The 13,410-nt window shown below is 47.0% G+C and overlaps 1 protein-coding gene across 1 annotated transcript in view; it reads left to right on the forward strand.

The window, feature by feature from the left end:
- Window positions 1-10,826, forward strand: part of NSUN5 (NOP2/Sun RNA methyltransferase 5) — an 11,580-nt gene extending 754 nt beyond the window's left edge. Inside the window, exons 2-10 of the mRNA XM_083172099.1 lie at window positions 1,397-1,519; window positions 3,911-4,082; window positions 4,155-4,263; window positions 4,762-4,909; window positions 4,990-5,105; window positions 6,549-6,727; window positions 8,216-8,426; window positions 8,512-8,658; window positions 10,566-10,826. Coding sequence (XP_083028225.1) covers window positions 1,397-1,519; window positions 3,911-4,082; window positions 4,155-4,263; window positions 4,762-4,909; window positions 4,990-5,105; window positions 6,549-6,727; window positions 8,216-8,426; window positions 8,512-8,658; window positions 10,566-10,725 — 1,365 coding nt within the window. The 3' untranslated portion in view covers window positions 10,726-10,826. The remainder of the gene's footprint in view (window positions 1-1,396; window positions 1,520-3,910; window positions 4,083-4,154; window positions 4,264-4,761; window positions 4,910-4,989; window positions 5,106-6,548; window positions 6,728-8,215; window positions 8,427-8,511; window positions 8,659-10,565) is intronic.
- The last annotated feature ends 2,584 nt before the right edge of the window (window positions 10,827-13,410 follow it).

Here is a 13,410-nt window from a genome sequence, read left to right on the forward strand (position 1 = left end):
ATAGCTATCACCAGGGACATGGGGAAAGGGTGATTACAGCCTCCCCATGTGGTCCGGACCGTCCGATTTTTGCTACATGCCCGGACCATACAGGGAGGCTTTATTCTACCCTCTCCTCCTCTACCTGGTGACAGGTGTGACAGGCAGCCCCCCCGGACAGGACACCCCCCGGACCGGAGGCTACAGTTTGATGTCCGGTCCGGGGGTTTTGTCCTGGTCCGATTTTCACCCATACCCGGTATTAAGCGCTCTCTTGCAGGATATAATAGAACTTACTTATGCATCAATAGTGGGGATAGATTCTTTCTTGATGTCTCTACTGTTGAGAGCTATCAAGAGAGAATCTATCCCCAATATTGATGCATAAGTTAGTTCTATTATATCCTACAAGAGAGTGCTTAATACCATTTCCCATTTTTCTTGTACTTGCCACAAGGGAGGTAACCCATGGTAGGGATATAGCGGCTCCCCTTCATGTGCAGAAAGTTAGTTATAAAAACCCATTTGTCTTTCCTAATATACTCATCAGCCTTGGAAAGAGAGAAACTAATTGGTTGGAAATTTATAACTGATTCCGCTGCTCCCCATGTATAACAGAGCTGGTGTTAGGAAAATGACAGGTGCTGTGAGCGTTGTCATGCCGATATGTGGGCACATTTTTTCTCTAATGGACAAAACCATGTGCACTCCAGGCGGTACAAATCGTGTTCATTCTAGCACCCGCTATCTTTGAAAACCCATGCAGTTCCTCTTCCCTGCCTGGGGTGTCGCTTTCTGCTGTAGTGCTTATAGCACAGTGTGGTCTGTATATCAGCACTGATATGCAAACCAGACCTGTGTTAGAAACACCACAGCAGACAGCGACACCCCAGGCAGGGAACAGGAATTGCATGGTTTTTCAAAGATAGCGGGTGCTAGAATGTACACTAACAAATATCATGTGTAGAGAGAGTTAGAGTAGATCATTTTATGGTTACTTACCATCAAATGATCTTTCTTTCTCTCCCATGCACTCGCAGCCACTGTGTACCCCAGGAGTCACTCGGCGGCTGCAAGGATCTCCGTGATATCAGACAAGACTCTGCTAAAAATACCATAGCAGACCGCGTCACCCCAGGCAGGAAAGAGGAACTGCACAGATTATGAAAAATACAGAGTGCTAGAATGAACACTACTCTGAGTGTACGGCAACTATCTGATTGCAGCTCTCTCCATCCATATATGTGTATCTCCTAATCCAACACAGATCCTGGCACCTGCCAGATTGACCAGTGTGTTATTAACTATATCTGCAACAATACGGTATTGTAACCCTTGTATTTAAGCATCTTCAGAATTGTCTCTGATTGAGCATGTTTTACACATGATGCATAATTCTTATTTCTCTTACTCTTAGAATGTACGTCAGCTGTATGCTCTCCTATGCGAGACCCTGCGCTATTCCTTACTGCTTAAAGAGATCATCAACAAATCCCAATTGCTTCGAGGACCGAAAAAGCTGCCTCCAAACTTGGCTAAGGTTAGTAATAATGCCTCCTTTAACATTTAATAAAGGAAAATGAAACAGTCCAGTGACCCATAGCCACCATTCAGTTTGAACAATAATAAAATACTGGGGAAAAAAATTATTTGCTTTTAATTTCAAACTGGGTAAACAGGATCTTCCTTCTAGAACACAGTCCGTGCACCACACGACGCACATGTTTCTTGGTGGTGCACCAAGTGCACGTCACCTGATACATCTGCAATCTGGAAGTGCACCACGGTGTGTAGAGAATGGGGTACATCTATAAAGGAACACACTGCAAAAATGTAACCTTTGCATAATTGTTAAGCCTTCTACTACGTTTGGAAACCTGCCTTTGTTTATCCGAAATCCGTTTCTTTCTATAGTGCTGCTCTGTTTGGTTCCTACTTTAACTTACTGCTGATTGGACATTTAGAGGAGTTTATTATATGTAGCACTTATTGTGAGGTTACTTGACCATCTCTTCCATTTTAGGCACCAAATCTTTCGTGGTGTCTAAAAAAGGCCACTTGCCCCTTCACACAGCAAGAATTGGCCCTAAAAAAAGTCACCTGCTCTCCCTTATCTAACTATCCCCAATCAGTATGCTCCATACTGTGCAAGGGTCTGTCTCTGTCTCTCTCTCCACTTTCCCCTGTCCCAGCAGGTCCTGCAAACTCCTGCTACTCCACCAGCACTGACTCCATACTCTGTAATCCTGTTGGAAATCAGGGGTAAATGTATGAAGCTTGGAGAAGTGGTATCTAGCCCCATAAAGAGAGTTGTGTGCAATGTGATAATGCTCCAATATGTAAATTGAATGTTAGGAGATGATGGTCTAATGCATTATCACCTTGCACATAACGTTATTTATGGGGATAGTTACCACTTCTCCAAGCTTCATACATTTATCCCACAGTATGGTGTGAAGAAGGCTTGTTTTGTTTTATATCCCTTTTGATACCTACAAGCTGGGCCACACCATGACATGGCTTGTGACCCCTTTCATAACAGCATCCCGACCCGGGTGATGCCACTGGAGGCGGGTCCTGAACCGGCACTGGGAGATGACTCTCCCAGTGCCGGCTTTTCGATTGCAGTGAACGGGTCCCGGGCAATGTTCCCTCTAATGTTACGAAGGCTGTGTGCGGCAAAAGATTTTGGCTGTGCAACTTTGGAAGAAAATTTAAATTTTTGTGTGTCACTTATATATAACTGGAAAATTACGGTCAGCATTTGTGTTAACTTTACTTCAAAATTATATTAAACATTCAAAACACAGCACACAATGTAGTTAATGGGTGAAACACACATTAATTGAGTCTACAACTGCAAAAAGGGACCACTGCTGCTTTGTGCGCTCTGTTGTAATGTCTGTGCGCACGTTTGTCGAGTTGTGTGCGCGCGCACACGCGCACAGCTTAGAGGGAACACTGGTCCCGGGTCACATTGACCCGGGTTTAAACCCTGCTCGCTAACCGGGTGGAAATGCCGGGTCTCACGACTCGGGACATTTAGTATGGGAGCATTTACACTGGTGTAAAGGGGTATTATTTTCCTTGATGAGAAAATGGCTGAGTTAACTCAACAGAGTATTTAAGCGCTAACTCTAACCCTTAACCTGGCATCGACTGTCAACATTATCTGTCGATTATTCTACATGTTGACCTAATGACTGCAGACCATCTGTGTGTCCAAATTTTCTAGCCCATTAGCAAGCATTGGATATAACGTTAATTTATCTAGGTTGAAGTAACCTGGAAATTGAATGCTTAATCCATTATCAACTGCAGCGGTACTGGTTCTAGTGGCGTTTCCCTGCCAGATTATAAATAGTGCTCATTTTAGCACCCTGCACCTTTCAAAACCTGTGCAGTTCCTCCTCCCTGCCTGGGGTGTCGCTGTCTGCTGTGGTGTCTTTATGACATTGTGGCTGTATCTAAATACAGACCAAACTGTACTGGAAGCAACACATTAGACAGACACCACAGGCAGGAAAGAGGAACTGCATGGATTTTCATAGGTGCAGGGTGCAAGAATGAACACGAATTGTTTCTTGACTTTTAAATTGCACATTAACAGTGATTAATAAGGGAGTTACAGCAATTTTAGACATTCCCTGCCCCAGTGGAGTGTACAATATGTTTTATAATAATAAAAAATGTAGAATTTAATTAGTCTACAAGTATGATTTTGGGAGGAAACCTGAGCAGATGGGGCACACATAAAAATTCTACACAGATAGGGCTTTGGTTTTAATTGAATGTTAGTGCTGTGATTCTATCTGCTACACTATTGCAATGTAATAATATACAACAGCTTCTACTACAGATACGTAGTTACAGGTATTGTAAGGTAATGTCGCAAATAAAATTCTTAGCCTGGTATGTCTGTCTTCCACAGGTGTTGGTGTATGACTTGCTGTTTGGAAAAGGGCTGCAGTGTGGGGGCCGATGGAAGGCAACTGTCCTAGCTCACCGGGCGAGGCTGCAAGCTGAGCTTGCAAAACTAAAAGTTAAGAAGAAGGTCAGCAGCAACAAAGACCTGGTGACATCTATGGGAGGCGTAGCTGATGGTATGACATAGAGTCTTTGGGCAATGTATTTTCCTTTCATGGTCTCCCCACTGATCGTGTCTCTGATCCTAGACCCTGTTGTGCCACGTTATGTGCGTGTGAACACACTAAAGACCTCCATGGCTGATGTCATGACTTGTTTTAAACGTCAAGGTTATACCTACCTGGGGAAAGCGCGTAGGTAAGTGACCGTGGTGCAGATGTGTTGATAATATTACAGGGACTTTTGATTTGTGACCATTTACAGCCAGGATCAAGGAAAACACTGGGGACATTTTGAATATGTGGATTCAACAATGGTTATTAAAGAAGAGTATCTGAAAAAGTGTTCTAGAACTGAATTGTGTAGCAGTACATAATCTTAGGTGACCAGGGACAGATACAGGGGGGAGGGGGGGGGGGTGATGAACAGGGCGATTGGCCCCCCTGAAGAAAAGTTTAGATATGCCCATCTACTTCTGCGGCAGCATCCGCGGCAGGCGGGTGGTCGGACAGGGCGCTGTTCCAGTGCATCATACTGCAGCTGAAGCGCTATGGAGCGGGATTGCCCAAGTACAGCGCACACCCAGAGATAACGATGCCGGTGCGTGCCAGCCGCCACAGCTGGCGATACATCCGGGGTAACAAAACAAAAAAAGTGTTTTAAGTAGACTGGTAATCCTCTTCTCACATACTGTAGTATTCAAGAGCTGGTCGATTTTGGACAAAAAACGGGGAAGAGGTTTCTACAAGATCTTCACGTCCCCAACCTGCTGGTTTTTCCTCCCAATACAGACTTCCACAAGGACTCTTTATACACAACTGGTCATCTCATACTGCAGGACAAGGTAAGCATGACCTCTGCCATGTGCCTCTGTTGTCTTTCTCACCTTCCCCCAGAAACATTTCATATACTTGCTGTCCACAGGCAAGTTGTCTCCCTGCGTTACTGTTGGATCCTCCTGTTGGTTCATGTGTGATTGATGCTTGTGCTGCCCCAGGAAACAAAACAAGCCAGCTGGCTGCCATACTACAGAATAAGGGGTGAGTATGACAGAGGATGTGTATGGGATTGAACTGCTGGCGGACGGGAAAAAGTTTTTGTAATGTGAAAATGTTTTTCATTTAATGGACCCTTATTTATAGGCCTTTAACCCCTTTGCTGGTATGGTCGGAAATTTCTCGGGAGTGGGCTCAACAGCTGAGCGCCCAAACTCCTGAGCGCTTGACCCCCAAGCGGCCGCAAGCAGTCGAAGCTGTCAGCAGCAGCCCCAAGGGAGCAGGCAGTGGGAGTAGAGCAGAGGCTGCTGCAGCAGCACAGCGTCTCTCCCCTGCTCAGAACATGCTGCTCAGTGCCATGTGCTGAGCGGGTGAGAGATGGCTTGACAAAAAAAAAATTTTCAGGTGTGTGGCCTGTTTGTAATCAGAAATTCATAAGCTTTCCAACGACCTATGCATGAAAACAGAAATAGCATGGACCCTTATGACAGCACCCTTAAGGGGTCGTCCGATTTAAACCCCTCTTCGAATTAAAGGTCCATACACACTGGGCAACTTTGAGCTGAAAGCCGCTCAAAGCAGCCTGTTTGAGTGGCTTTCAGTTCAAAGCCGCCCAGTGTGTATGCCCCAGCGATGAGCGCTGCTGCGCGCTCCCTCAACCTCGCCGGGAAATCCGTTTATCTGCTGGTAATACCAGCAGATGAGCGGCTTTGTGGATGGTTTTGCATAGCTTTTTTTCCAGAGATTTTCCGGGCTCAGCTGCCGCAGCGGGCTGTCCCAGAAAATCTCTGTGTGCCAGTGGTGTCCAGGTGTGCACCACTGGCGCAGCACCTCTGGAGCAACACCCCCCCCCCCCCCCCCCCCCCCCCCCCCCACACACACACACACACACACACACACACACACACACACACACACACACACACACACACACACACACACACACACACACACACACACACACACCTTTCCTCCGGTGATCGGTGCGCCGGAGGTCCCCTGTCCTGCCTGCCAGCCAGCCCGTCCATCACTCATGACGTCGGCGGCAGGCTCGGGTATCGGAGCGGCTCGGGGGGACTCGGGAGCTCCCAGGCACCCAAGTCCTTCCGAGCCGTGAACATCCCCCAGCCTGCCGCCGACGTCACTGCTCAATTTGACGGGCGGCTGAGGAATGAGAGCCACAGCAGGGAAGCTCCGGCGTACTAACGCCGGAGAGGAGGGAGGGACGCCTTCCAGGTTTCTGTGGTGGGTTTTGCTGGGGCAGGATAAACCTGCCCTGGTAGGTTTGTCCTGCCCCAGCAAAACCCACCACTCAAGGGGTTAACATTCAATGTAGACCTTTTTTTTTTTTTTTTTTTTTTTTTTTTTTTTATATATAAATGGGTGCGCACACACATCGTTCAATTATAGTTATGTTGTGCAATGGAGACTGCTATCACTCTTCCACACTGTGGACACAAATGGAACTTTATTAATTGTCATTTCTAGAAAAGTATTCGCTTTTGACCTGGACACCAAACGTTTGGCTACTATGAGTACCCTGCTGCTACGGGCTGGAGTCACCTGCCAAGAACTTGCCAACCAGGACTTCCTTACAGTCAACCCAAATGACCCAAAATACCAGAAAGTCAGTCACATCTTAGTGGACCCATCATGCAGCGGATCTGGTGAGTAGAGTTCTCAGACTTCTAAGCAAACACTGACTTTCTACAGCCAATACATATTCAAATCTAAGCAGTCCGGTGCAAGTATGAATTGTGGCGAAACAAAGCATAGTTTTAAATACGAGAATGTCCAAGGCACCAGGAGTCTTATATGACCGAGTGCTGCTGAAACACCTCACATAAAGTTCTAGGCATGGTGTGGCCTTGGAAATGATTGCCCTTTTTAAAAGAAAGTTTAAGTTTGGCCGGCATCATAAACTGGCGGCGAACTCTGGTGGCATTACATTGCGCCCTTTCTCTTCACCTTGGGATGCAGTATAAATGGATGGTGATTGTCTGTCTAAAATGCAAGGCGCTGGGACATGGGAGTGCCCCACGTTTCATGGGTGTTCCCATGCAAATGCAGCTGTGATGCAGTGTTCTGGGGGTGGGCACTTATAGAATCATACTCTAAAGGCTCCCATACACTATGCGATTTTGGGACGATTTAATCCGATTTCGGTACTTTGGGCCGATAACCGGGTGAAATCGGCCCAAAATCGCAGGTGTGACATCTGATCCGATTCGCGGTCCCATGCGCATCGGATCAGGGAGGTCGGATGGTCAGCACATAAGATCACGTCCGACCTCCTTGTATGCATATGCATACAGACTGACCGGGGGAGCAGTGGGGTCAGCCGGTCCTGACTCTTTAACTAGCTGGTGAGTGCTGACCTGGCCGGGCGGTGTGATCAGCAGCGCTGCGGGACGAGCAGTGCAGTGGTGGACTGGCGGGTATTAGATTTTTAAAATACCTGTCAAATGACTGGCCGTTCTCTGATTTGGATGAGAGCTCGCAGCCAATCAGAGAACGACCAGTCATTTGACTGGTCAGGTCAGCTAGTTAAAGCGTCAGGACCCGCTGCCCGCTCCGGCGTCCCCCTGATGAGGATCATCGCCCGCTCCCTGCTCCTCACCGCCCACTGCAGCTCCCCATACATGTGATAAATCGCAAGCGATTTATCACATGTAGAATTGGCTTATCAAGTGCAAAATGTATGTGAGCCTCCCGGGGAGCTGCCGGTCGGATCACGGGAAAATTGGGTCCGACTTGTCCTAAGGACAAGTCGGCCTAATGTATGGGGGCCTTTAGTGTATAGTGTGTAACCAATCAGCTCCTGCCTCTCTCTTCTTCTTTTTTTCCCCCCAGCACAGCCTGTAATGGCTGTTAGGAGCAGATAGGCTGGTACTTTATTACTCTCCATGGCTCAGTACATCTGCACCTTATTTACTAATAATCAGAGTTTTCAGGCACAAATCTGCCATATTTAGGCTGAGGCAATAGTCATGTTATCACAGTCTCTCATTAAGAACTAGTCACTGCGCTGAGGCGCTTGGTTTGCTTTCAGCCCACCACATGGCTGCCTCCTAGAGGATGTAGGGTGTGATTGGTGCATATCATGTAGGGATTTCAGTGTGAAGAGTCTATTTCAATTGACTTGCACTCCTCAGGCATGCCAGACCGGATGAAAGTCCTCGTGGACAAGGTGGAGCCTGAGCAGGGAGAGCGCATGCAGGCCTTGTCAGCTTTTCAAAGACGCGCTGTATCCCACGCCCTCCGCTTCCCCTCTGTCCAGTATGTGGTCTACTCCACCTGCTCTGTACACCAGCAGGAAAATGAGGATGTGGTGAAGAGCATTCTGGATGAACACCCTGCCTTCAGGTATATGGCCTTGGCACCTACTCATGGTACAATAATAATCCTGTGATATGGAGGTTTGCAATCTTCTTGCCTGTGTCCGTTACAGATTGGTGAACGTTCTTCCTTCGTGGCCAATTCGAGGGCTGAACACGTTCCCTGGATCAGAATGTTGTCTCCGGGCTTCTTTTTCAGAAACTTTAACAAATGGGTTTTTTGTTGCACTCTTTCAGCGCAAGACCAAGGAGGATGAAAGGTAGGTTTAACTTAAAGGAAAACACTGGGGGTATTCAATTGCTCAAATATGCCGAAGTGTGCCATTCTGGAATGGAACACTGCATTTGCCAGCATCGCCAGTTCTCCCTTACATATTATAGAGATACTAGGCACCAGTGATGATTGTGCTATCCTAATTGCCACTATGCATGATTCCCCGGCCATTTCAGCGGGGTTTTTTTTTTTCCCCTTCTTCTCCCCATCCCCAGGGTGAATGGCTTTCCGTAGTGGGATGCTATGGAAAGCCGTCCATTCCCTCGCTCATCTGCTGGTAATACTAGCAGCTGGGCCAGTGATGATGCGGGAGCGCGCATCACTGCTCATCGCTGCCCCGTACACACTGGGCTGCTTTCAGCTCAGTCGCCCGGCTTATATCTTTAGTGTTAAGGCCCATACACAGGAGGGTTTTTCATTTCAAAAGCCGTTGCCCAAATCTCTGATCATGTTTCACCAAAGTAGTGCGTACACACAGCTATTTTTCCCAAAGAGCAAGAGATTTTCAGGAGATGAAAGACTTTGCTGAAAATCTTTCATATAAAAGGCTAATTACATAATGGGCGGGGTTTGAATTCCAAGGGTGGGAGCAGGGACCATTATATTCAGTGCATTTCTGATCTTTGGGCCCGATTCCGCACAGATTGCTGGACTGCGTCTATTCGGTGCCCAGCAATCAGTTAAACGCCGCCCCACCCATATGCACGGCTGCAATTTTATTTGTGGCTGGGCACCTAGGGAGAACTCCATTCACCTGCACCAGCCATGTATGTTACCGCCATGTGCAGCAAAAACATCACCTCTCATCGCAAAACCGAGATGCGATTATTGTATACAATAATTGTAATGTGTATGGGCATCTTCTAGTTTTTATTTTCCTACTTACATGAGAGCATGTATAAATTATTTGCAGCGCTGCATGGCTTTCTGCTCAGATTCCGGGCAGGCCTGCTGTTACAATATGTCTTTTGTTCCATCCCAGTGCACAGACTGCAGAAATATGTGCAAAAAAAAAAGAGATGTAACGTAAAATAACAGAATTCCTGTTGTCTCCTGTATGACTTTTCTTTCATACAACTCCAATGTAAAATAAAGTGTTTTACAAGTGGTGGTCATGTGACCTGTGTCTTTTAGGGGTATAAGTTTTGGGAGTAAAGAGGGGAGTTCCCTGCAGGTATCCTGCTGATAAGAGAGGTCCCGGATCAGTGTGGCATTGCAGGGTCAGTGTGTGTGTACTGCTGCCTGTGGCAGCTGATGTGGTTGCCCACCGGTCTTGCTATATTAGCTGCCACACACAAAGAACATCCTGGGTATGCTGAATGTGAAGGACAGAATGGATGTTTATATTGCACTTTATGGAAAGTAAAGTATTAATTAACTGACAAGTGAGGCAGTTCTTGCATTATGGCCACAGGCAGTAGCGCTCATAGACTCCCTTTCCCAGGGATTCAAGCTCACAATAGGTAAGGGGATTTCCAAGGGTAGAACCACCCCATGTTTAGGCTTTTGAATGCTATTGATCTGGATGTGGTATAAAAAAAAAAGTGTGACCATATGCGTTTAGAACTTTTGAACCTGTTGACAATATGGGGTCAACCTATTTACTGGCCATACATTGGAACCCATTGATATTGAGGGATTTTCTGCGTAGCCTCACTTGCCTTACAGCAATGGTTCTCAACCGCGGCCCTCAGGACCCCCACACAGTGCACCTTTTCCCGGTCACTCGGCAGGTGCACTCATTACTTACTGACACATTTTAATAGATCACAGGTGGAGCTAATTGTTTCACCTGTGATTCTGTGTGGAGAACTGGTAGAAAACGTGCACTGTGTAGGGATCCCGAGGACCGAAGTTGAGAACCACTGCCTCACAGAGTATTTCTGCCCACAGTTGCATGACGTCGGAAGAACAGAGTGCCACAAATGAAAAAAAAGAAAATGACCAAACAAAACCCAAAAGGAAAGTGGACGCTCTCATTCATGATGGCATGAGCGACATAAAGAAAAAGTCCCGTAAGAAAAAGAAGAAACGCAAGACAGAGCAGTCCTAATGTAATACATGTAACTCTGCGCATATTATCTCTGTACATTTTTGAGATTTTGTTGTAAAAAAAAAAAAAAAAGGGTAATTTTATAAAACATAGAAAAACTACTACTGATGTTTTGTGTGTAAGCCGCACTTTCCAGAGATTGTGAGAGATTCACACATATATATTTCCCTGTGACCACTGCACATCGTGGCAAGGTAACGTGTTAAAGTATATCTACATACTAGTAAACCCGCTCGAAGCAAATGCTTCAAAAGCTAGTCTGCTACCTTGTGATGGGTGTGGTATAGGGGTCCGACAGTCATTATCCCAACGTCGGGATCCTGACTGGCCGGACCCAGACAGCATGGCGAGCGCAGCATAGACCCTTGCGGGCACGGTGACTCACCATGCTGCGGGCATGGTGGCTCGCAACGCAAGCCACCTATTCTATTCTCCCTCTATGGGGGTCGTGGACCCCCATGAGGGAAAATAGCCGACGGCCGTCGGGAACCCGGCTGTCTGTGTTTTTGACAGTCGGATCCCGACGTCTAGTGAATGCCTGTCAGGACCCCGTCTGGCACCACCTTGTGATTGCCTCTATGTTTATGCATGTGTGAAAGAAAAAGGTACTTGTGTAATATCTGGGCGCCCGATTTTTTTAATCGCATCCCTTAAGGCATGCGATGGGACCCGATTTTCGGGGTTTTTAAGACGTTCCTCTACAATTAAAAAATCTGTTGCATGCCATTATAATGCGACCGACCCAATTTTGCCATTGGACCCAATGTTAAATTGTACCTCAGACCCGATTTTACATTGGATCCAATGTTAAATGCCCCCCAGACCCGATTTTTCATTGTATACCCACCATGATGGTTAATAATTAGGTCAAATGCCTCCCCCCCCCATTGTTAACACCACCCCACGATCAACGCCAACCCGAAGCGTGGCGAGCGCAGCGACCTTTTTCATACCCCCACTATCCATGTTGGCGTGGAGTTGATTTTATTTAGTGTGGCAAGAGCAGCGAGCCACCGAGCCCGAAGTGTGGTGAGCGCATGCGGAATAGGAGCCCGCAGATTACTTAACATGTATTCCGCGTCCCCTCGCTGCGCTCGCCACGCTTCGGGCTCGTATTCCGCGGGGCTCACTGCGCTTGCCACGCTTCGGGCTCGGTGGCTCGCTGCACTCACCACACTAAATATTGAGATAATATTGAGTTTCAATTGAGATAATTATGTTTAAATGCTCAGATAGGTGTGATACTAGTGTAGAGAGGGAGCCCCAGTGCTGGGACAGCTCCCCTGCTCCCAGCACCGGAGCAGCATCGCCAGCATCAGAGCTGGATCCCCAGGCAGTGCTAGATCAAAGGTCCGATCCTAGCACTGGCAATGTGGTGGCGAGTGTCCAGTACCAAGATCAGCCTTTTGTTTCCTGTAGCTGGAATGTAAGCGGCAGTGGATGGAGTGGTGTTTCAAATTTGGCGCCATTCCAGCCGCCAAGCAGAAACGCCGCCCCTTGGAGACCATTGAATGACTACTCTCCCTTTGGCCGCATGGGAGGGGATGAGTACTCTGACATTGCCTCACATGCCAGCGAGGGGATGCGGGCAGCATTGGCGGGGGGTAATGACCTGTTTGCTAGACTGCTGCAAGTGAACAGTTCTGAAATAGGCCCATAATTAGGCCCCAGGATATAAGGGAAAGAAATTGATAATAGTTTTGTTTGCAGACAAATACACGTGTTTCCTCTTACAACAGGCAGGCAGAACTGGGGCACATAGGGCCTTATTCTAGTTCACTCTTTCTGACAAAATCCTTCTTAAGCTGTGTACACACGGTACACTTATTGCTGGCAATATGGTCGCTGAGTGACCATATTGCCAGCGATTAGAGTGTGCACCAGCGATAAATCGCCTGGTGCACGCTCCTGTTTTCAGCCCCTGAATGGTCGCTGGTCGCGACTTCCCCTGCCGCTTCTCCCAGGAGTGTGACATTTTCATCCGTGGCCATCTTTGGTTGCAGATGAAAACGGGACACTGAGCAATATGATTGCTGAGCAATATATTGCCAGCGATCATATTGCCCCGTGTGTACGCACCTTATTACCCTGTACAGAAACAAAATAACTCACCCAAATCTAATTCTCTCTGCACATTTTACATCTGCCCCCCTGCAGTGCACATGGTTTTGTCCATCTAAGAAGGATTTTGTCAGAAAAAGTGAACTAGAATAAGGCCCATAGTACCAGTCATTTATTTCTGCAGACACATAAATGTGTTGTTTAAGGCTGTATGCCAGAAATATGAATGCGTCTGTCAGTCAATGAAAAATGCTCGTATTAAGGAGAGTGCTTGTTAGCCATGAGGTATGACATCCTTCATAGAGGTAGCCCTGAAAATCTATTTATACACAGTAGTTGTCAATGAAACCGCTCAAGCAGAAACAGAGAAAATCCAGAAGGTGGTTTTAGTAGCCTGCACGCCCTATCGCTTTCATTCTCTGCCCTGTTCAATAAAACCTACATCTCCAAAATACTTTCAAGACAGTGAGGGTTATTCAGACCTGATCGCTTCTCACCTATTTTGCAGAACCCTGCGATCAGATAGCCGCTGCCCTGCCAGAGGGAAAAAAAATATTGCCGATTGGCAACTAGCTGCAAATCCATTCGCAACTCACTTACCATCGAATGATTTTTCCAGTGTGT

Source organism: Crinia signifera, chromosome 2 (assembly GCF_055691185.1).
Source record: "Crinia signifera chromosome 2, ASM5569118v1, whole genome shotgun sequence".
Lineage (NCBI taxonomy): Eukaryota > Metazoa > Chordata > Amphibia > Anura > Myobatrachidae > Crinia > Crinia signifera.